Source organism: Crocodylus siamensis, chromosome 5 (genome assembly GCF_052110815.1).
Source record: "Crocodylus siamensis isolate JL-2025a chromosome 5, ASM5211081v1, whole genome shotgun sequence".
NCBI lineage: Eukaryota > Metazoa > Chordata > Crocodylia > Crocodylidae > Crocodylus > Crocodylus siamensis.
The window spans coordinates 184362551-184387238 of NC_143399.1; the positions used below are offsets into that span (position 1 = coordinate 184362551).

Here is a 24688-nt window from a genome sequence, read left to right on the forward strand (position 1 = left end):
CAGGAACACATTACAGCAGATGTGCTACTTTAGGCCCTGAATGCAGACCAGCAGATGTTTAATTTGATGCACTAATCGGTAGTCCCACTGAAGTATGTAGGACTATTAGCAGCGTTTAGACAGGTGTACAGCTCTTGCAGGATGAGGATTACAGTATTTAACGCCTTCCTACCTTTAGTTACGTCTTTAAAAACCATACATATTTTAGAGGTTATCAGAATATTTGCCTGATTTTCACAGTAATGAATAGCCATACATAGTAAGGAAATCAATGACAGCTGCAGGTGATAAGGATTAGAGCTATGCGAAGTTTCGGTTCTTGATTCAATTTGGAGGAGATATAGCAGCCAAATCTCCGAATCTGAATCAAATTGGGAGACCAATAAAAAGGTCCAAATAGATTCGAAGCCTCTGAATCAATATGGAAAAGATTCAGAGAGTCGGGCAGTTTCCACTCGCCACCACAGGGAGCTGGACCCAGACTCCATGCTGGCATGTAGCCGGGCCAGAAGAGGGGGGAGGGGACTATGGGGGGACCCCCATCAGGCCCCAACCCCTGCCTGCTCCCCCAGCCCCATCAATGGCTGTCCTGCCCAGCACCAGCATCTTGGCACTTAAAAAAGCCCCGCAACTCACCAGGTGTCAGGGCCTTTGGGGGCTCATGGCAGAGCCTCCCCCACAAGCAGCGTGGGTACTGAGGGGCAGCGGGGATCACCCCTCCACCTGGCATGAGCCCATGAGTGCAGGGCCTTTTTTTTTTTTTTTTTTTTTTAAGTGCTGGGAGAGTGGGCAGGGGATGGGGCCCATTTGATTGGGAGTTTTGGCCAAATCAGATTCAGGACAATGATTTGAATGACCAAATTGAATCTCTGTCCCCTGAATAGACCAAATCTAAATCTGAAGTGAATACTAACTGCTTGCACAGGCCTAATAGGCATCTCTGGGGACAAGTAAAAACAAAGCAAACAAACAAATGAAAATCCGACACCAAACTATTCAGTCTTAATTTCTTTTTAGAGATCATAATTCAAGTGTCAATATACATGGGTAGTATATTTTAAGCACAGTGTTAATTTTTTTTTCGCCCCAGAGATATTATAAATGACTGTCATACTAACTTCTAAGGATAAGACTGCAAACCTATTCAGGTTACTAACCAAGAGATGGCATTTTAACTTTAAACTTGTATCTATATTTCATTCTTCTGAATTACATCATTTGGAGAACCCATCTTAAAACAATGTTATGACAAAAAATTGAAAGGGAGTAATATAGGTCATTTAACTGCCTGATTTTTTAGTATTCTTTCTGGAAAATGGAAAAAGTCTTTAATTTTGGAACTTGGCTATAGGAACTAAAGAATCTGCAGTTGTTTGAAACTGTTACTGGTCTTTTAGGATTTGCCTCAACATGTGTATTTCAGATTTAGCACACTACAGATTGTTACATTCTGAGTCGAGTTTGATAGTTACAAACGATTAGCATTCACATAGTGAAGGACAAAATGCTATACTGTTCATATGCTTACATTCAGCTGATCACTGGTGCCTTTTTTAAAAGTCCGAAGTCATCGCATATACTTACTGCATACAATGTTAATGGGCATAATATTCTGCAGATCAAATATGCTTTTAACAGTAATTTAAAACGTTTCCATCAAATCACTCACACTGTGGAGATCTACAATAACAACAAGATAAGAATACTGATATGAAGTGACCTATGACAAACAATCAGTGGACAAAGGAAAGCCCATGCCCTGATCTGTTTATATTTTCCACAAATCCCAGTGGCTTTACTCTTTGCAAAGAAAGTTTGCATAGTTATGACAACCTTGAATGCCCTAGAAGAACTGACTGGCCACTTGTACAGACATCAGCTATGGTGAGTCATTTGCCAAGAATCTGTACCTACATCTTCAACACCAGAGAAGATAAAGGTATCTGGCATACAGTCAGAAAAGAACTTACCCCAGCATTAGGATGCCCAGGATACAATCACTGAGCATTCTCACTATGTTAACCCTAAAGTCACAGATTGCAAGGGTGAGAGTAAGGGACTCAGTACTGGAGAGGAGTGGTATGGAATACCAAATGTGACTTTACAGCTGCAAAGGAGGGGAAACAATTTCCCATTAAGAGATTGAATGAAGCCTTCCAACAGTAGGAGCCAAGACTATTTATTATTGAATTGAGCCCAAAGCTGCTGGAAAACTTCATTTGATTACCATGAATTTCAAGCTTCATACTATGTTCTGGAGTAGATCATGCAGACAACTACTGATTTACTTTACAGTTAAGGAGCAAAACATTTTTACTGTGAAGCTGGGTATACCCCTAGTGTACTAAAGGTAAACGCTCCCACTGAACAAGTGTAGCATTCTGAATTAGAATTTAAGCCAGCAAAAATCAACAGGAGGAAGACGCCCAGTATTAAAAAGACATCAAGATGATGCACTGTCTCAAGGGTATGTTTAGGTAAAATAAAACGCTCATTGAAAGAGTGGCAACTATTTCACAGATTCATAGCATCAGAATATATATAAATTTTCCATACTGAACAACTAGAAATTAGCAGGGACATTTTGACTGCCTTAAATCAGTACTAAATGTCATTTAGATTAACAGTTTTAGGACTAACAGTAAAATAGTCAGTCTTTGACCTGAACCACAGCACCCTTCCTCTGACAGTAAATGTACACAATATGCTCTGTCGGCTAATCTAGATTCTGGCACTGTTACACGTGTGTGCTACTACATAATACTCTGCTCTAGTCAAAGGACATCTGGCACAAGTTGGAACTGTCTACTGTTCATGCAATATTGGCTTTCATTCCAACAAGAATGACTATTTATTAAGGCTTTTGCTTAGAAAACAACCTATATTGTGTTGTAGTCTCAAATTTACAGAATTTTAAAATACCTTGATGCTTATTTGAGAAAAATTAAAACCAACCCAGCTGCCAAATATGAGAAGTCAGGGATACATTTGTGTCCAAGTAATAACAGTAATAATTTTAAGGAATTTACCATTGGTAAAGATAACAACACACATGTTTTAATTCCAGGGTTTTGTTTTGTTTTTTAAGGACAGGATTAAATCTTTTTAAAGAAGGAAATCTTGTGCCATGAAATTATTCTACTAACCGCCATGAAAAGGTTACTAGCGATGTAACTAAAGTTACATTAATTGAATGTTGATTTTAAAAAATAAATCTAATTACAGTTAATAGGATTAATTTGAATCTTAGTTTCATACATTTTCAATGCTAATGCAAGCCTGCAAGACATTTAATGCCTCTAGATCCCATCCCCATTTGGGTCGCTACGACTTTTGCTTCAACTGGCTGATATGACCATACATATACATTTTAGCCTGGTACGAAAATTAAGCAGTGTTGCTGCAGTCCTAACCATAGTGCAACTAAAGGCAACAGTACTATATTACCCTTGCTTTGGAACATCTTTACAACCTTCGCATCTGAAAATAACAGACAGTGCCCCTGTTGTGTATGCCATCATAAATATAAAACACAAGTAACTGTGTCAAATTAGAATATATGGAATTCATTCCCCTGAAAAAATGAAATTTTAGTGGCACATGTGAACAATCCACTTGGACCAGGACTCCACTACAACACTTGGGGCTGAGAGTCCACTAGGAAACAACGACATCTACTACAGCCCTTTTCTTCACCAGAATGGAATGGTTGGAGATATCTGACATCCCTAAACCAATAATGGTAGATGTCAGGGAGAATAACAGATAGGGGATAGACCACCCTAGATCTATCCAGTTCAACAATCTCTCTCTAGTATCTACTCCTGCTAGTATCAGTCATGGGATACTGGAATAGATGACCATTGGTCTGGCCAATAGCACATCTTACGTTATGTTCTAAGTCTCCCTCCACCTTCTATAGCAGTGCATCCACGGCTCCCAGCAACAACTTTTGTATCCATACCAAAAGATGGGGAGTTGCCTTACGTTTAGTTACTTCCTACTTGTACTGCATTAGCAGGACAAAACCTGCTGTTACCTCCTGGGACCAGGCATCTGCTTACTTGGGAAGTGCACATATCTCTCTCAGTATGGTGCCCTTTCACAGCTTTGCCACCCATTCAACTTCCTTTTCAATCCAGATGTTATTTAAAATTTGGCAATGAAAAGGTTATGTTAAAATGGGTACCAAATAAATTAAAATGAATGAAGTAGTGGAAGTGAAATCTATTTGCAAAAAAATTAAGGTGGATTAACAGCTTCTAATGACCAGTGAACATAAAGTCAGCTCCAAATTTTGTCAGCACTTGTAATTTTCTATTTGGGAACAGAGGCCGCGTACAGCCAACAAAGCTGGCAAAGCACTGCAGTGAAATATTCAGGCAGTAAGCAGTGCAAGTATATCAACAGTGTTGCAGCCCCCATTCCTAAGCATAGGACAAAATTCTGACTTCAGTTATTCTATTATAACTATACCACCCCGTTATCAGACATGTCACACTAATTGTCTGAGGTCAAAATCTGTCCTATAAAGTTTGGATTTATTGTGGAGAATACATCAAAAGAACCAGCTTGATTTTCAGATCCCAGAATGAATTTCTAAAGACAAGTTAGAAAAAAATATTTTTCTCCTGTAAATTTAGCACATCTGATATGAAGTTATAGTTATAAAAGGAATCTTTCAGTATAATTTGTATAGCATTTTTATAATAAAACCACATTCTGACGCTTTAAAATGGAGTCATCTTGGTCTATTCCTGTAAATGACAAAATTAACATCAACTTCCACGGGGACAGGATTTCTGGCTCAAGTCTTTAAGGTACCAAATGAGTGAGATTCACAGAAACTAGTTTTAAACATAGTCCATTGGATTAGGAGAGCAGGTTTATTTTCCATAACTTTAGCCTTTGTTTTCTAGCACATAAGCACATTCTGAAGCTTTTGCAACAAAAAAAACAACTTTCTTTTAAAGAGACTCTGGAAATAGCTAGGGGCCCTAGCTCAGGAAAGAATTTAAGATAGCTGCCTTGAGTTCGCATGGAATTCCAGGTTGTGAGGGAACAGTGGCACCACACTTTCAGAGTAACAGCACTAAGCAGGAAGCAACATGTAAAAATCAGCGTATAAGCCTTTATTAATTTAAGAAGTCTTTTAATGAAAAGTATCTTTAGATTCTTAAAAGACTAAAGGTATGCAAATAAAGTTATGCAAAGATATTTGAATAAGAGTTTAACTGCAGATTTAAGAGAAAAATTTGCACAATCCAGCAATCAGAATTATAAAAGAAAAACTGATCAAGAAGAATACATAGGACATTAACTTTAAAAAGAATGCTTGTACAACAGTTCTCTTTAGTCTCTCCATCTTACTTAAAAGTGGTTTAACTTAAGAACAGTACCTTAACACCATTGTGAAAGCTGCAAGTAAGACTGAAAATAAGGAAAGACTGACATTACACTTAAGATGCAATTAACAGGTTAATCACGCCCTAAATAGTACCCTGGCCACATTTCAGTCAATTTAAGGCATGATTAATACAGTCAATGAGCCAAAGTTATTCCACATGTAATGCAGAACAATTTTGCAATTCGTGCGTCACCTTAAACTGAATGTGTGGCTAGTTAGGGCTGGCCCATAACAGATCCTGCCACTCAACTGAATGTCAAGATGCAGCATGGAGCAACCCCAGGGCCCAGGACATAGCTGTCCCCTACCCAGTTGGGCTGGGGGGCAGAACCAGTCCCTAGACTGTGGTTTTATAGGTCATGATGTGTAGGGACTTTGGGATTGGGCTGTGGCAGCCAGCATCCCCTCGTATGGGGAGGAGTAATAAATGTATATGCCCCACTTCTGAAGTTCTGACAATCAGCTGATGGTTGGGCCAGGGCTAATTCTGACCTCTGGTTTGGTCCCCAAATAACAATTAGCTGATTGTCAGCATCTAGGTTTCAACTTGCCAATGCAAGGGGAAGGCAGTACACTGGCAGATAAGGTATAAATTGGGATCTAATCAAAAAATCATGCATCCTGCCACACACATGGGGCATAAAAGGAGGTACTATTGTTGGGATTGAACATTAGATCCCATTGCACCTTAAACTGAGCATCTGTCAGCAGCCTGGGTAATGCCGGGAATTAATACAGAGGGCACCTTTCATCTCTAGGCCATCCTTACAAACCTAGATCAGATGGGTAGTGACTAAAATTAATCACCACCTGGTTGATTTCTCCTGGAAACAAAGACACCTTTAAAAAAAGGAATTCAGCAAGCATAACCTTCCTTCTTATTTTAGCATGGTAGACAAATGTTTGCTAGGTGCCTCCCAAAATACATTCAAGAGACATAACTGGCCAGCATTTCTGAAAAATAATAGCGGACAAACCATAAAAAAAAAGGTTTTGTTAGGAAAGCAACTGAAGAAAGTATAGGTGGCATCACTAAGAAAAAAAGAATCAACTGAACAAGAGCTGATGCAGTGCCTGGGCAGAGAGTAATCGCAGCTCACTGATTTCTTGTACAAAAGACTCTTCCTTGCCACCACAGTAAATCTCAGCCTAGTGGCCTTTGCACTGGTTCACTAAAACAGCATGTTAACTCTGGGACATTCCACATGAAATGTTATCACGAGCTGGAGCAGCTTCGGTTAAACTGCATTATACTTCACAACATGTCAGATTCATGCATCTTACACAGAAAAGGACAGGAGAGGCATAAAATGGTGTTCCCACCACATACTGGCACAAGTAATAGACACTCGTTCTTCTTTAAACTAAAGATTGGGAGTATTTGGAGAAAAACAGTACTGCTATTTGGATCAGAAAGTAGACCAGAAAATAAGCCCTTGTATTAAAACCAGGATGGAAACCCTAGTTGTGATATAAGCATTCTGCACAGGTAAAAACTGTTTTTTACTCTGCAAATATTACTTGCCATCCCCTCCATGAGATAGGAAGAAAAGGATCATATCTTCCTCCAGAACTTCAGCCTTTGCTGGAGTAAAGGGTACCATTTACACCTTGCAGTACCTAACACAGGATTTCTGGCCTATGGTCAAAATGTTATTTAAGCAATAAAAAGGCAGATGGTCCTGTCATGGGTTATTAATATGTTTTGCAGGTTTGTGGGGATGGTTAAGCTTTGTTGTTAATCACAATTATAGAAGATGTTTGGAACACCACATTATTTAACAGTATAATGCATGTGCTTAAAAAAGCAAGTTGTTTTAAAATTAAGATTTTAAATTTTTCACGCTTTTTCAAATATTGATTTTGTTTATTCAGAAATTCATTGTCACTGAGCTTTATTACCTGTGTGCCCATTTTCTTGATTAAATAATATCATAACCCATACTGTGTGCATTAGGTACCATTACCCTACTGCCCATCTCCACTCATTATTGTACGTGCCAAATTTCAGGAAATGCCAACAGATGCTCTTTAAGTGGTTCTCTGAAGGAAAGGCTGACTGACATAAAAAAATTATCTCAGCACAGACCCTCTGTGATAAGTCCTCCAGAATTCAAGGATAAAGATCAACAAGCATACTAGCTGGACTCAACTGTCATGAAAGTGGAATGCAGTACCTCTGGGGGAGAGACTAGAGGAAATAAATTCCTGAAAATACAGCACAAGGGCTAAGAGTCAGAGAACGGAAGAAGAAGAAATATAAAAAGGTGACTAATTTTAGGCAGAGAATTTTTTTTTTGATACCAAAGCTAGATTAATCTTTTACTCCTCTACACAAACCAGGCAGATTAATGAAGCAGAATTACATGTGTATTTTAAAACCTCCCTTAAAAACCTTCCTATCCTTTTCTAGACTCTCCAGTTCCTTTTTGCATACAAAACTATGTGATCAAGCAAAATGAGCACACACTCAATAACCAAGAATCCAAGTTCTAACCCACCTGTGGGAACTTTTTTACCGTATGTCCTGAAGTAAAAGAGGATTGTCTAACCTTGCTTATCTTACTGCTTTAGTATTCTCTGCTCTAAAATGGGGCTAAACACGTTTTGCACAGGGATGCCATGCTTGTAACACCAGGATAGAAATTAAGCCATTGCATACATCAGTGGTTCTCAACCTTTTTAGACACAAGGCACCCCACAGAAAAGGCCATGTCTTGCCATTTACTCATTTCTTGACTACAGAAACATAATTTAATTGATCAAAGAATTAAACCCCCCCCCCCCCAAAAAAAGAGTATACCAAAATATTTTTGACACTATGGATTCTTTGTTGAAATCTCTGGGTTTATCTTGTGAATCATCTGTGGATACTTGTACACCTAATATTGCACATCACTCTTAAGAGGATCTTGTGGCACCCCAAGATGTTGCAGGACCCCGGCTGAGAATCACTGGCATACATCGTGTGCCCTAAAAATTACCAAAAAGAAGAGTAATGCTTTTAAAAGCTATGGAAAACATTTATCTCTGTATTGCCACTATCTATATTCAAAGGTGGGAATGAGGCCCTCCATGGAAGACAGTGTAGAAGAGAACTTCAGAAAAGTCTTTAAAAAAAAAAAAAAAGGAGAAAAAAATACCCCAAAACAGTTTGAGTTCAGAAATAACATCACTCATATCTGTAATTCACAGAGGGGATAGTCTAGACTGTTGCAAACATTGGGGCATGTAAAATGATTTCATTCATGCACTTTTTTTTTTTTTTTTAAGTTAACGTTGTAGAAGCCAAAGACTGAACACAAATTCTTGCAAACGTTATATAATCTGTTTGGAAGGGGTGGGGGAGGTTAATCACTTATGTTTAGTATTTTTATATTAACTACAGGGAGAAGAGGTTAAGTTTAAAAGTGCTAGTTTAGCCAACTGTTATGGCTGCAATTAATAATCTTTTTGATAAATTCTGTAGATAAAGGTTGTAGACTTAACAAATAAGACCTGGAGGAAACATGCAGTCCTCCAAGGTTTGCGTACCTGTGTCACTTCCAGATCCAGTTGATAAAGCTGGCATGATTTAGTCTACAGAATATCACACAGGAACGTTAGAATAGCACTCCGCAGCCAGAAGGCAGCAGTTAATTTCAGCTGGACTGCTTGCAGCCAAGTTGTCTACAAAGATTTATGCAATCTCCAAACTTCCCCTAGAAAGAACAGAAACAATTTTACAATAAAGAACTGTTAAACTGTAAATTACTGCAGCTTAACTATGTCAAAAAACTTCTTTAAAACTTGATCTAGTTAGTAGCTTGCAGTCCTTCCGAAACACTCTCAATACTGCCTAAGTCCAATCATTATTGCTAAACAAGCTTTTGATTTAATTTTAGGTTTTCAATTAAAAACAAGAGAGCACTATGTTTATATTAGACTGCTAAGACTTTTTCCCAGGTGAAGCAAGTTTGTTTTCTTCAGTCCAGTCTTCAATCCCATGCTGCTGTAAAAATCGTTTAACATTTCCCTTCTATAAATTACATGTTTTAACCCTAGAATGTCAAGTATTTTGGAAATAAAGAGCTATTTTCCCCAAACAGTGAATACTTTAAAATTGCTCACTGTTCACCAGAACCACTGTTGTTAACTCTAATACCAATTTAAATAAGGCCTCCATTTAACTTCCAATTACATTATATTTTTTTCAATTCATTTAGCAACTGATGTGCAATTTATGTTTACAGTTTGAAATACAGATTAAAACTTCAAGATAAATTGTTAAAATACAGACTTTGAGAACATGTCTTCAGCTGGCATAAATGAACACAGCCTTATCGACTTTGGTGGAAGCACAATTTCCACTAGCTGAGCATGTCTCCCTGTACCTTTCGTACTAGTAAGTTATACTGGTAATTTTTAAAATTACTACAGAAGCAAGTTGCTACAAAGGGTTTGGTTTTGTTCAGCTCCTTTGGAGAGAGAGGACACTGTCGTGAGTGGTCACAGAAATAAAAACCTAGATTTAAACACAAACTATCAAGTTGTAAAACAAACCAGCGAAAAGGAATTTCATTAAGACTACCAATGTTAACTTATACAGGGGTATGAAAACAGACAGACAGACAGACAGACAGACATCTGAAATAATATTTTTTCCCCCGATTCTGGAAAATAAAGCATGTCATCTAAGTAAGAAATCAGAATGATTTCAATTTGTCACAAGAATGGGTACTGACTGGGTGTTACTAATTGAAATACTACTTTCTTGAAGTCCTCCTCACTTTAAAAATGAATATTTTGGACATATTTGTACTTTGCAACATTCCTATGTTATAAACACAGATTCCATACACAATATATACTGTTGCATCTGTTGTTCTCTGCAAAAAAAACAGGCTAAAAATTACTACAATAAAATTCAGGACTATTAGAACTTAATAAGCTATAAATAGAAGTCACAGAGCTGCTAGCCAGACCTCAAATATAAACTTATTTTATATTCCTCAGCATTTAAAAAATGATACCTTAAGGAAAATTATATATGCTAGATTTCAGATGTTACCTGATTTTTTTTAAAAATTACATACAGCAGAAATCTATAGTCCCTAAAGAATTCATTTTGTTTTGTAAAAGATGACAGGTTTCACTCCACCAGCAAGAAACAACTCTCTCTGTAAATGGTACTTTTTTTGAGAATGAAGCAATAAGGATTGTGTGTTTTACATAAGTTAGATAGCAAAGTGAAGAAAATATAGTTTCAAGAGGTTCAAGAAAACAGGAAAACAAGTTCCAAAGGAATGTCTTGTATTAATGTTCAAAAGATCAAGGACAACTTCATTTTTCCTAAAACACAGAAGTTGAATCAGAGAAGAAAAGGTTAGCAGTCAAGGGTGACAAAGGTTTCCTTATAATGTTGCAGTTACCAAACATCTTCATGCAAGTCAAGCCAGACTTCAGTTAGAAAAAAAAATCTGGAAGTGTAAGCCAAGGACACACTGTACATTTTTTTTTTTTGAAAGAGACACACATTTGATTTCTAATTTCTTTTTACATATATAACTTTCCTAAAGGAACATATATGATCAAGAGCTACTTATAATCCCACAATCAGCAAAAGTATCCTTATCTGAAGGACTGCAGAGTTTTCCATTTTCACGTGTGTATTAAGCTTGATAAAATGCAATAATTCTTGAATAGTCACATACCTCTTATTCAAATGTGACTTAAAGCTTCTGTCCCATGTCAAAACTGAATGTTGACTATTACAAAGCATTTTCACTAACGAATACACTGCATTTTTACTAATTATAGAACTGCTGGTTCTTCAAGAAAATCCAAGTAAACTTTAAAATCCTGTTGATCTTCATATATGCCATATATTGAAAAGCCTGGATATTTTCTTCTATTTTTTCATGGTAAATCATTCAATATTAAAAAAAAATCTAGACACCTTATTATTTAAGAAACTTATATATGGCATAAAGTTATTCCCTCTAGATCCTACATATATATTAATGAAAAATAAATGACTTGATGAAATCTTTACCAGTCAAATGCTTAATATTTTGTTGGAATGAAACAGGGATTTTTTTCCCCCTAAAGTTGCAAATTAAGCTACATTTTTGCACTGATGATGTTATTTTCTTTGGCTCAAATTATTTAAAATGCTTTGGAAGTTTTTGTCAGAGTCCAGCTCTAGGTATTGCTGACTGCTGTATGGAATCGATTTGCTGCAACACAAAAATACCAGCTGTTACAGTACGTCCTGAGAGGGATTACCGAATATTCTTAAATTGAAGTTCAATCCATCTTTCCATAAAAATTAGAACCAAAAGCCAGGAACGTAACAGCAGTATCAAGTGCACCTGAGGCATTTACAATACCCAACAGGACTGTTACAACCAGCCTTTAAAAAGAGCTTATTTTTGAAATTTCATTATTCCAGTTGTACCTTGCTTCTATATATCACACTGTATCAGATTTTTCTGGCATCTACCATGTGGAAACAGTGAAATATGTGAAGTCCTGTGATATGTGGTTGAATTTCCACCAGGCCCTTAGTAACCTCACAGGCTCCTGTAGCACTTGTGACATCTAGTGGCTACACGGAGGGATACACGGATTTGCTTCAAGTATTTTATGACCAAAGAAAGCAACTATACTGTATTGGGTGTAAACAACGTTTTCCTTCTCTTTATAAAAAGTGGTTGTTTAATGTTACATTAGAAAGGTCTTAGGATGCAGTTAAAAAAGTACTTTTTAAATACCATATTGCAGCAATATCATTATATATATGTACAAACATTTAATGGAATCAAGTTAGCTATGCATTTCATTACAATCTCTAAATTTCCACAGGTTTCCAATTAAACCACACGACGTTTGATAAAAACAAGTTAGTCAACCTAGAGAAAATTAAAAGATAGGACCCCCCTCCACACGCAAACTTTTAAACGGAACTACTGTAACAAGCATATTCACCAATCTAGAGGCATCAACCAGCACTACCCCAAGTGCTCAAAAATGCAGGCCAATTAACTAACCTTTGTACCAAATTTTTAAATTATAAATAGCCAGGAATATTATATGGTTAATTATAAATAACCCAGCCTCCAGGGAACAGCTTTCAAGGCTAAAGAATCAAGAATTTATGGTTCTCAGGAAGAAAAAGTACACTCTCACGTATATACTTAAAGATATTTAAGATTATGGAGGAAAGGGGGTAGATCCTGTTTGCAATCACCCCTATGTGCCATATAACATGCATCTAAGCCAGTAAGTCTAAGCCAGAGATAGTAAAAAGGAAGAGTGAACAAGATTGGAAAATGCTTTGAGGGAAAGGCAGGTTTTTACAAGATCTAAGAAAGGGAGGCTTACTCAGAGGAGACCAATACTTTGTATGGTTTTTTAAATGAAGAACCTGCCAATCCAAATCTCTCATTCTGAAGTGGTCAGCCTTTCCACAACTACATTAGACTGGCAAGTCCCAGTCATTAATAGATAGTGATGAGCCAATTTTTCCCCTTTTGATTACCCCCATAAGCTGCTGAACATTTGATTTATGAAAGTTGTTTAAAGGGTTGAATAAGAAGAACAGACTTTCATCACATTTTTAGAGAGATGAAACACTTCTGGTCTGGTCTGAAATGAGAAATAGCTTCAAGCAAAGTCCGGGTGTGTTATAAAACAGGGGAAACTAAAAAACAGGTTGAGATACACAGGACTCCCACTTCACTTGTTTGCCTAAAAGATGCTACTACTCTGAGGAATATGACCTTGATTTCCAGAAAGTAGAAAGGCAGGCCTGGAAATGGTATTTGAAACACCAGATAAAGATTTCATGTGGAGACAGGAAATTTGACAGGCATTCAGTTTTGTGCTTGCTGTGGAACTTCATTTAACTGAAGCGTGCTGAATGACTAAGGACAGGTCTCCAAATCTATTCAGTACAGGAAATTGCCAAAAGAGATTTCCTAGACAGAGTCAGACTTTGGTGGTCAAAAACTGGATTAAAAGCAACACTTCCCTTAGTCTGTAGGTCTCTTCTTTTGGAAACTGTAAACTTAATGAGATCCATTTCCTTTACAACTTTTACTGACTATGTTTCTAGCTCGATTCATAAAAGTTCCAGTCTGAACATCTGCATTCAACCGTTTGTTTTTCAATATATTCCCCTTGATATCAATGTACTTGGCCCAGAGCAACTGCTTCCTGCCCATTCCCATCTCACGTCCTTATGCCAAAACAACTCGGCTGCTGCAGTCATCGCATCAACAGTGAAATTCTTCCCATTAATTTCTCCTTTCAACTTGGGAAACAGGTTATTTGAGGGAATTAATCTTGTGTGGTGAATAAGGTGGATGGGAAAGAAGCTAGAATCACATTTGGTTTCTGTTGTCCCTGGAACCTGAGATGTGTGGAGTGATCCACGGTCCTGGCATAATGGCACTCCTCAGCTCAGTGTTTAAAAGCCCATAGTTTTGACTCCTCCCAAGCACAGTACTTCACTAGTATAGTACTCCACCTTGATGAACCTGCCTGTCATCATGCCTACCTTTTTACTATCCCATGCCCTCCCAAAAAACCTTACCAATAGATGCTATCCTCTGGAGATGGAACCTGTGTACTTGCAGTACTGTTTGGTCTCAAGTTCAAAATGATGAACTCATGTCTCATCCCCAGTGAGAATCCTACTCAAGAATTTGTCAATCCGTCTGAAACCACCACAGAGTTCCCTTGAAATGGCAGTCTTGCTTTCTTTTGTCTAGTGATCAGCCTTCAGACAACTCTCTCATGCAGACGTTTTCACTAAGGATAGCACTCACTGAGACCCTGCTGATGTCCATCTCACTGCATAAGCTGTTTGCCTAATTATTGATCGTCTGTCATTGTTGCCATCTTGAACAAAGCTGAAACAACTTGTTTGGAGTAGTGGCCGCTCTAGGGCATCATGACCTTAGCTCATGCTCGCGGTTGATTCTCCATTCCTTAAATTCAACTCATTTTTGTAACACTGTGGTATATGATGGGGTATCATCCTCAAGGTGTTACCACCATATCCTCATGGATTTCTTTTGGGGCGAAGCCTCTCTTATGGAGACATCTGATAACCATTCTGATTCCATTCTTCTCCACTTTTCAACTTTTCTGAGATGGACTCACTTCAACATATTCTCCTACAAGTTCTGCACAGATGAAAAATGTCTCTCTCACAAAAGTGACAAAAGATCAATACTTTCATCTGTGAAACCTACTGGGCCTTAGCATATTTTTAAATAGAACAGGAAACTTCCTGAATGCCCTCAACGAGTACTAGGACACCAACAGACTGTATCTGATGCTGCTTACAGATCTGTAATTGTTTCCGAAGAAAGACCAGTAGCTCCAAGAACCAGTAGACCTCCATTAGTCCTGTGATTTATTTACTTTAAGTTACATCAATCCTCAGCTACTGCCAGCAGAGTTACATGTCACCACATTTAGCTAAACTCTGAGAACAGTAGCTGAGAATTCAGTCTAGCTTAAGAGTCCATTTAATATTTTCAGTTACTTTTGCAACCTGGGGCATGCCTCAAAGATGAAGTTTTCCTTCTTGTGAAACAATCAGCCCTGTATTTTCCTTCTTGAAGCCCCTAAAGGCATTAGAAAAGAAACAAGCCCTTGATATTTTTACAAAATTCTAGTAGCAGGGGCAAAAACAGGAGATTATAAAGGCCAGAGGTATTTCTAAAGGACAAATAAGACATGGGAGAAGAAGGTAGAAAATATTACAGATGGATGCTCATTAATATGCAATAAAACAAGAAGTTCTAAGGGCCTTGTTACTGATTACACTATGAGCCAAAAATGCTGATGGGTGTTAGAGCTAGCTCAAGTTTGGAGCAGTTATAATTCAGGTTAGCAAGGGCCTAGAGGACTGAAAGGTAAGAATCTCCTCCCTTCCCATTCCAGGTCTTCCCCCCCACTCCCAGGACTCCACCTCCTACCCCTTGGGGTTCCCACTCTGTCCTCTCACCCCTGGGATTTCCCCCCAACCCCACCCACCTACTTGCGGCTGTCAGCACTGCCTGTCCAGAAGAAGCAGTCAAAGAAGCGTTAACCTGCCTGCCAGGCTTCCACTGCTGCCACCAGGCTGGACGTGCGGGGGGCAGGGGCAAAGGTAATGAGCAGGGATCTGGGGTGCTAGGGAGCGGGGACAGTGGGCCTAATTCTGGGCCAGTGAAAGAGGGGGCAAGGATAGGGTGTTTACACTAATGCGTAGCCCAGAGTTCTCCCACTCAGTGCAACACAGTTGGGTAACACGGATCAGGAGATAACCCTGTCCTGGATTGCCATAATTTGGAGCTGCCTAACCAGTGCTTAAAACTAGTTTCAGGTGTTAATGTGCAGCTAATTCAGGTGTTAACAGCTCCAGAAGCTGTCCAAAATTACCATGCAACAAGGCCCTAAGAAAACTTATTTAGCTACATTACCATTAAAAACTCCTTCTCATGAGAAGTCTCTTTGCTGTACACAAGTAGAGCTTTACTTAGAGCAATGACAGAAGTTAAAGGACTGTCACTCAACCAAGCATCAAACTAATGTAATTTTCAACTTCCACAATCTTCATTTAGACACAGGAAAAGAGTTAGGTCAGGACTATCACGTACATAACATAGCCAGGGCCTTTAATGACATATGCTTTTTTATCCTATTTTTCCCTTATTCCACTCTGGCTTTCCTGTCTTCTTCCATGATATTGATTTGCAAGGAGCATAGCCATTATTCACCAAGCCATCAGCTTTTCATTAAATTCCTTTCCAAATATTTGTTTCTGTAGTACTTGCTATAAATCTAGTAAACAATAAAGAGGCAGATAGGGCACAGACAGAAATGACATTTGTTGCTGACCAGCCCCTTGAAATCTCTCTAAGGTCATGTCCAAATAGAATAGCACAACTACAGACCCTTCCAATCATGCAACAAATTAACTCTCGTTACATGAGGGTTCAAACGAGGGCCACTCCCCAGCAGATAGAAATGAATTCAGTCAATCTGCTCAGGCTGCAGCCTAGAGCTGCAGCTAGACCAGAGCTGTGGTCTGGATGGGAGGGGAAGAAGGTCCATTCTGGGGTTCTCACCCCCACTGGAGTTGGGGGCAGGGAAGAAGAGAGTGGCCGATTGTAGCCCCTCACCTGGGAGGGAAGACTCCAATCTACCTGCCTCTTATCTACACCTCCCCACTCCAGTGAAACTAAGAAAACCCCAGAAGACCTCCCTCCCCTGTCTTCTCCCCACTCCCATCCAGAGACAGCAACAGAGCTTGGGGGTGGGGGACTTTGAACCAGGGGAAGATGCAGCCTCTCTCCCTGGATTGACTCCAAATCGGAGCTGAACCCCCACCCTCCTGATCCAACAGCTAACATCTGTTGGATCAGAGATCAGTCTAATTCATGGCAATTTCTATGGATTAGCATGAATTAGACTTGGGAGCTGCACTTCTTTCTGAGCCCATAAAGCATAATGAAAGAAGTGCGTCTTATTCTTAACTGAGCAACATTATGGCAGTCATAGTCAGACTTTTATTTTTGCTGGGGGAGAGGCAAAGATGCTGGACATGTGGAAAGTTTTACACGTCTCAGGTGACAGTTCTCTTCCTGAGGGGGGCCAGGGCCCTCAGGGACCCCACACACTCAGCATCCATGATGGCAATCTCAGTCCTAGACCTCCTCTTCCCCACATCTGTGTTCAGCCTGTAAACGGTCTGAGACAGGAACCAGGCCTTCAGTATCTATTCTTAGTGGTACCTGTAAAAAACCTAACATACCTCTGGGAACTCCATACGATGCAAAGGTGAAAGAATATCTCCCTAAGCAACCAACTACACATGCCACGTGATGTTACAACCTAAACCAGTGACTTTCAATCAGGATACGGGGCACCCTGCCAGGGCAATACCCCATTCCTACTGTCAGGCCCCTCTGCAAGGGGGTAAGGTACCATAATTTATAAATTAGTTTTTTTGAAATTGGGTGTCACTCGATTCACAAAAGTAATAGAAAGTGCCTCGAGTCCAGTGAAGAGAGCCTCAGGTCCAAAAAGGTTGAGACTCACTGACCTAGACAATGAAAGATTTATTTTTGCCAAACCAAGTTATTAGTCATTTCCCCTGTATCCTTTCTTCAAAGCAAAGATGGTGCCTGTTAAAAGGTGTTGGACCTATCATCCTAAAAACTCTAGACTGTTTGTCAGATACACTGAGCACCCAAAGCTCCCTCTTACTTCAACAGTGAGTTCTTGAGGTCAAATACCTCAGGGGGGTTATTTAATTAAGGAAGAGGCATGTCACAAGCAGGAGCATTTAAAACTTTCTCTAATGCTGCTCAATCTGTATGAATAAACTCTAAACCACAGGAGGTATTCCGGAAATAATGTAATACTGTATTTTTGCCTAGAGCAGTGATTCGCAACTAGGGAGCTGCAGTACCCAGCCCCTGTGCAGAAGAAAGTGTGACACTCACTACTTTTCCTGCCTGACCCAGAGTCTTATGACCTGTGGCTGTCCCCTTCTACCTTCCAGGACTCCCTGTGCCAGCTGCTCTAAGCAGCATGCCTTGGAGCAAGTAGGCCAACAAGTGGAGGCCACACTTTTAAGCTGAGCTCTCCCTCTGGTTTGCATGCTGTTTTAAATAATACAGACATCTATTCAACCAGGAACTAGACTGAAACACACCTTCATATAGGCCAGGGACAGGCAACTTTTTTTGGCCGGAGAGCCCAAAAAACCACAATGTCTACCTTGGAAAGTGCCAGAGTGCCAACATGCCAGAGCCCAGAGCAGCTGTTTGCAGCCTCCCAGATGCAACCGGCCCACAGAGCCCAGTCTGCTTGCAGCAGGGCTTGCAACCTCCCAGCCACCTGCTGGGAGCAGCCTGGGCTCGGTGGCTGGCAGCAACTGCTTAGAGCCTGGACTGGCAGTGGTATGCTAAGCAAAATGGCCTTCCATGCTATGCTCAGCACACGTGCCTGGGGGTTGCTGACCCCTGATATAGGCCATAGGTGGTCAACCTTTTGGCCCCATGGGCTGGATGAATGGTACAGATCTAGTCCACTGCCCCAATCAGTGTGTCCAATTAGAGTGTAGGGCCATGCTATCCAGCCTGTAGGGCTCCCCATGGGTCTGGAAATATGGCAGGACAGAGCAGCAATTAATACTGCCACCACTTCCCCACTGCCAAATTCTTGGACCCATGGGGAACTGTGCATGCCAAGTGACATGGCTCTGCGGGCCATATACGGCTTATGGGCTTATGGGGGGGAGGGGGGAGTTGAGCACCCCTGACAAAAGCTACTCAACATTTATCAAACAGTAAAGAATTCTTTTAAGTTAATTCAAAGCTGTGATCTAATGTCAAAAACTTGTCCCTGATCCCTCCAGTCCCTACAATCATTTGCATCATGTGAATTTCACTTTTTGGGGGATGCACACACAGCTAAGGCTAAATGGTTAGTTGATCCTTGTGTGTTCTAACAAATTCAGGAAGAAGATGAAAACTCAGCAGGGGCAATACAAATTAAACCTCAAGAGGCTGATGAAAGCTTAGCCACCAACTTCAGTGGACTTCACACACTACTTGGGGTGAACATTATATGGCAAATAGAGATATTGCTGATTCCATACAAGTTTAACAATCGTGTAGATCTGGGGTGGGCAATTGTTTTGGCTTTTGGTAAGCTGCTGAGGGCTGCAAGGGTAGCCCTGCCTCTTGATAGGTGCCCCACCCCCTGATCACCATCTTGGGACCAGAAGCCCCACCCCCTAACCTCTGCCATCAGAAGTCATTCCCCCACACTTTCCCCCAAAAGAACTCCTTGGGGGGGGGAGGGGAAGGGTTGCCAACTTGGAAGCAGAAAAAAACCAACAAATTATACAATAAAAAAATCAAACGTCTATTATAACATTTTAATTTTATTTCAAAAAATATTTTTCTCCTGATTTACATGCTTTTACATAGTGTATATAGAGATGACTGCATAATAGCTCAAAATAAAGTCTTAATCTTGTATATTGTGCGTGGGATTTGTGGTGAGGGTATATGTGCGTGTGGTGGGGGGTGGGGATTGTGAAGAGCTACAGGGGTGTGAGCATGTGCAGAGTTGTGAAAGGTTTGTGAAAGGTAGAGGGTTTGTGGAGTGGTCTGTGGTAGAGGTGGGGCCCTCCACCACACGTCCCCCCATCCCCTCCATGGTACAGAGCCCTTGCTGCCAGTGGCAGCAGCAGTAGCAGGCGGTAGGCCCTCAGGGCACTCCTGGACTGTGCCAGGCAGAGAACCCCAGCAGCACACAGCTCTAGCTGAATCCCAGGAGCTGCATGTGATATCACAGAGCCGACCCAGCCCAGTCTGACCCACTGGCACATGCATTCAATCCAGACCAGGCTGGCTCCATTTCAGCATGTGGGGCTCCCAGCACTCCAGGCAGGAGCCAGGAGCCACGCACCATTGAGCCAGGCCTTCAGCACTCCAGCAGGGAGCTACATGTGGCAGCACAGAGCCCACCTGGCCCAACGGTGTGCAGACTGGGAGTCATGTGCCATCAGGCAGGCTCCAAGCCTCTACACGTGGCTCCCCACTGGAGCAATAAAAGCCCCATGTGGAGGCACAGAGCTGGCCTGGCCCAGCCCAACCCGATGGCATGTAATTCCTGCCTGTAGTGCTAGGAGTCCCACATGCTGGCATGGAGCCAGCCCGTTCCAGCTCAAAGGCACATCCCAGTGGGCCAGGCCAGACTGGCTCCATTCCACCACATGCAGCTCCCAGGATTCAGCTGGAGCTGTGCACTGCTAGGGGGCTCTGCCTGCAGTGGGCTAGGAGGGCCCCAAGGGCCTGTAGCCTGGTGTTGCCACTGCTGCTAGCAGGGGCTGTGTGCCATGGCCAGAGAGCCCATAACCCCTCCCGCCCTGTAATAATTGTTTTTTGGAGGGGCTCCGCTGGCCAGATAGAATGGCCTGGTGGGCCAGATCCAGCCTGCGGGCCACATTTTGCCCACCCATGTTGTAGATGGTGACTTAAGTTACAAGGTTATGAGGGGGACAGTTTTGTTGTATTATACATTAAAAACAAATGCATTTTCCTCCCAAGCATACAATATTCTTTAAGACCTAAACAATATACTTAAGTTACAAACTAAATACAGTAAAAGCTCTGTGATCTGGCATCCCCCGGGAATGGGGGATGCTGGATAACAAAATATGCTGGTTAATTGAGCAGCCCAGGCCACCACTTCTCCCGCCACATCTGCTGCACCTCCCACTGCATCGCTGCCCCTCCCCGCACAGCTGTTATGCCCCCCAGGCCATGGGGGCTCGGCAGCGCAGGCTGCTTTGCCCCAGGCTGTGGTGGCTTGGAGAAACTGGAAGTGCCACCATAGGCACTTCCGGTTTCACTTTTCCTTACAAGCCGGCATGCTGATTAACAGAGCACTCCAGCCTGTAAAGTGCCGGTTACCAGAGAATTTATTGCAGTACGGTTAAGCAGCACCAAATATCAGGACAAATTCCAGAGAGCAACAAAACTGGTTAGGAGGCTGGGGCACATGATTTATGAGGAGAGGCTGAGAGAACTGGGCTTATTTAGTCTGGAGAAGAGAAGACTGAGAGGGGGTCTAACAGCAGCCTTCAACTACGTGAAGGGCGGTTCCAAAGAGGATAGAGCTGCACTGTTCTCCGTGGTGGGAGATGACAGAACAAGGAGCAATGGTCTCCAATTGCAACAAGGGAAGTTTAAGTTAGATATTAGAAAGAACTCTCACAAGGAGGGTAGTAAAACATTGGAACAGGTTACCAAGGAAGATTGTGGAATCTCCATCCTTTGAGGTTTCTATGACCCAGCTAGAAGCCCTGGCTGGGATGATATAGTTGGGGAGGGTCCTACTTTGAGCAGGACGTGGACTAGATGAGATCCCTTCCAACCCTGCTTTTCTATGATTCTATGACCAGGATGGGAGTAGTCTGATTCCCTCAACTTCTCCCTGCCCCCCACAAAAAACAAAACCTACATCTATTTTATTCCAAGTTGAAATTTGTGCATCAATTTGAAATTAAAAGGTACTTTAAAACATTCTTTAAATATGTACACTAAGGTTATAAGTTTAATTTAAAACATCATAAATGTAGTATGTGTCATATATTCTTAAACAGATCCAATTTACTGCAAATAAAATGTACCAACTGACAGATTAATATTTGCTAGTTTAATAAACCTATTCATTAAAAAGAGTGACCTAAATTATGTTTCAGATCAAAGACTGCTCTTCAGGTTTGAGTTATTAGCTTATGTACATTTTAACACTTTTCCCTTCAGCTACAAGATATTCCTTTTCTGGAAAATACCTGTCAGCAGGCTCCATAGCCTCTCCATTAATTACCCACACAAACAGTTTTGTTTTGGCAAGGTTATTGGCCTTTATAAGCCTATATAACAAACTGAAGTAACAGCTAGATGAAATAAATGAACTGTAACCTGCCTGAAAATATCCTGACAAACTGACCACTTAACTAATTGTTTTAAAATAAGAGAGTGCATCAACTTTTTGTATCCTAACTTCCTTAATAAACCTACTGTTGTAAGTTATCTAATCACATCTACACCCGCAGTTACGCTTCCTTTGCAGTGACAGGATATTTACATTTTAGCAGTTTAGTTGTAAATTAAACAAAAACCCACGTGACTTGCTCCTGAATCCACTGAAGATTGGTGAAAGTGTGATTGAGGCTTTATAAAATACTACTTCACTAATCTGCTTATATCATGCATATTTATGAAACTCCAACATAATCTTTTTACCTCTTAAGGGTGGTCTTGTTTAGACATCTAAATGCTAGGTAGCCAGATTCACTGTGTCCAAAAAAAAAAAAAAGTTCTCATTAATCAAATCTCAATATTAAAAAAAAAAAAAGAGTTAAAAACATCCCCAAAATAATAATCAGATTTCAAAATTCTACACATTTCTAGAGCCAAACAGGGATCACCTGTACTTCAGAATTCTTTCACACATACAATCTATAAAACAATTTCCACCATGGCTCCCCTCTTTTCCAATTGTATACTTAATTTTCCAAGTAATTTATCATTCATGCAGCTGAACTTTCCATACTTCATTTCTGGCTAAATGTGAATTTCTGCTTTTTGAGGAAATGCAAGTGGAAAAGTGAGCAAAATCCTTTTTGCCCTTTAAGGGCCCCATACTATTGCTCCCCTTTATTTTCCATCCCCATGGCAAGGGCTATCCATTCACTCGTTCCCTATGCCAGGGTCTAAATGGGTTTCCCCTCCCTCCCTGACACCTTTTCATTCTCCTGCTCAGGGAGCTTGCTTCTTCCTTGCTAGAGTCTCTTCTTTCCTCTCCCTATCCCCACTCCCTCATTCTATGTCTTTAAGGACAAAATGCATATTTTTATGTAAAATACAGGGGAAATGCTTTCCCTACTGAAAACATTCTACCCACAATATTTTTTAAAAAGTCAGTTACAGCAAGTTTCTAAAGTTTAAATTTGGCATTGACAATCTTAAATGAAAACTAGAGACTTTTGCTTGGTTTGGGGAAAAAAGGGGAGTTTGATTTAATGCAGATTATGATTTATTAGTTCTGTCTTAAGTGTACAGTAAAACAGACGTGCTGTGCATGAACATACAGATACAGACACTAAACATATACATTTTCAGTCCAGAAGCTTACATGTTTTGCAAGCCAACTGCTTAACAACACTGTTTAATTTTTGTTTGTTTTCTTTTTAAAAAAATCATGCATTAAATAACTATGCAGCTGCACAATGTGTAGTTGCCACAGGATGACAGCATTAAGCATAGATGCTTTTTGCTTTTCTCTATTATCCTATCACTGTCTGTTTTAGGAACAGACTGCAACTTTGGGGGGGAATGAAAGGTAAATGCAGCAACCGGTGCTGCCCGTAGTGCAGTTAGCCCATTATGTCCCCAACTTCCACATGCATTCCCTACATGCCCCATACTATTGCTCCCCTTTATTCTCCATCCCCATGGCAAGGGCTCTCCATTCACTCGTCCCCTACGCCAGGGTCTAAATGGGTTTCCCCTCCCTCCCTGACACCTTTTCATTCTCCTGCTCAGGCAGCTTGCTTCTTCCTTGCCAGAGTCTCTTCTTTCCTCTCCCTATCCCCACTCCCTCATTCTATGTCTTTGCGCTTCCCAACTCAGTTTACCTCTTTGCTCGTTATATCTGTCATCACAATTCTTTTCTCCCCCATTTCCATGCTGGTTTGGCTCATTTTTGCTTCTCACCATTGCAAAAAAAACCAAAAAACACACTCCCCCCAGCAGCTCCCACACCACAAGTTACTTCTAGTTTTCTCTGGGTCCTTACTTACTCTCACCAGTGTTTCTACTTTCCTCCCAGCACTACCCTATCCCTGCAGTCTCAGCTGTTTCCCTCTCACCCCAGATCTTACATACTTGCTTGCCATGGTCTCCCACTTAATTCCTCACCCCCCACACTCTGCTCTCTACCTCTTTCTTCCAACTCCCTTGAAACTCACTCCCCTAACAGATAGGGACAGAAGTTGCACATAAATTGGTTTAAGTGATCAAAAACTGGTTTAAACCTGTAACAGGCTGTAAGTTCAGTGCACATAAACCAGTTTCAAAATGGCTGAAACCGGTTTAAAGATCAACCTGGTTGAATGTAGTATCAGACTTAACTGATTTGGGTCAAACCTGTTTATGGAACTTCTATCCCAGACCCCTTCCTGGCTGAAGTTAAATCAGAGTCCCCCACATCTCAGCATGCTTTTCATCCCTGGGCTGGGCTGGGCTGGGCTGGGCTATCTGCTCCAGAGAGCAGGGCTGACCCCCACCCTTCTCCCTAGCTGGAGCTCTGGCTGGTTGAAAAGGATGTCGGGGACTGCAGGCGCAGCAATGTCTGCCTGGCTTCCCCCTGCCCCACTTCCCACCTGCTGCTCACTGCTCAAGCAGGGATCCCTCATCTCCCTCCCTTCCCTCTCCCAATGCAGGTGGTGTCTGTCCGTCCAGTTTCACTGGGACAAAGGCACAGAAAAGTGTCTGCTAAGGGCTTTTTGGAGCTAAATCAGCAGGTCAGCTGATGTCCTTCATTCCTTCCTTGGAAAAGTCCATTTAAGAAGAACTTGAACTAATGAGACAGGCTTTGTTTACTTGATGGGCTGATAAGCTTTGTGTTATCAGCTCCCTGCTGGCTGGCTTGCTTCAAAGGCCACAATTTGTCAGTGTTCAAGAAGGAACAGAGAAAGGTGGAAAAAATGAC

The 24688-nt window shown here is 41.0% G+C and overlaps 1 protein-coding gene across 6 annotated transcripts in view; it reads right to left on the reverse strand.

Annotated features, from left to right (window-relative positions):
- Positions 1-24688, reverse strand: part of MPP7 (MAGUK p55 scaffold protein 7) — a 281685-nt gene that overhangs the window by 180738 nt on the left and 76259 nt on the right. For 4 of the 6 annotated variants that reach the window (XM_090047429.1, XM_090047425.1, XM_090047427.1 and 1 more), the window contains one exon: positions 8942-9108. The exons of 1 other annotated variant lie outside the window; for it this stretch is intronic. In XM_090047429.1, the coding sequence (XP_089903555.1) occupies positions 8942-8978 (37 nt within the window). In that variant the 5' untranslated portion in view covers positions 8979-9108. Of the gene's footprint in view, positions 1-8941; positions 9109-22218; positions 22270-24688 lie in introns of all 6 variants that reach the window. One more of the 6 variants, XM_090047426.1, reaches the window with a different exon arrangement.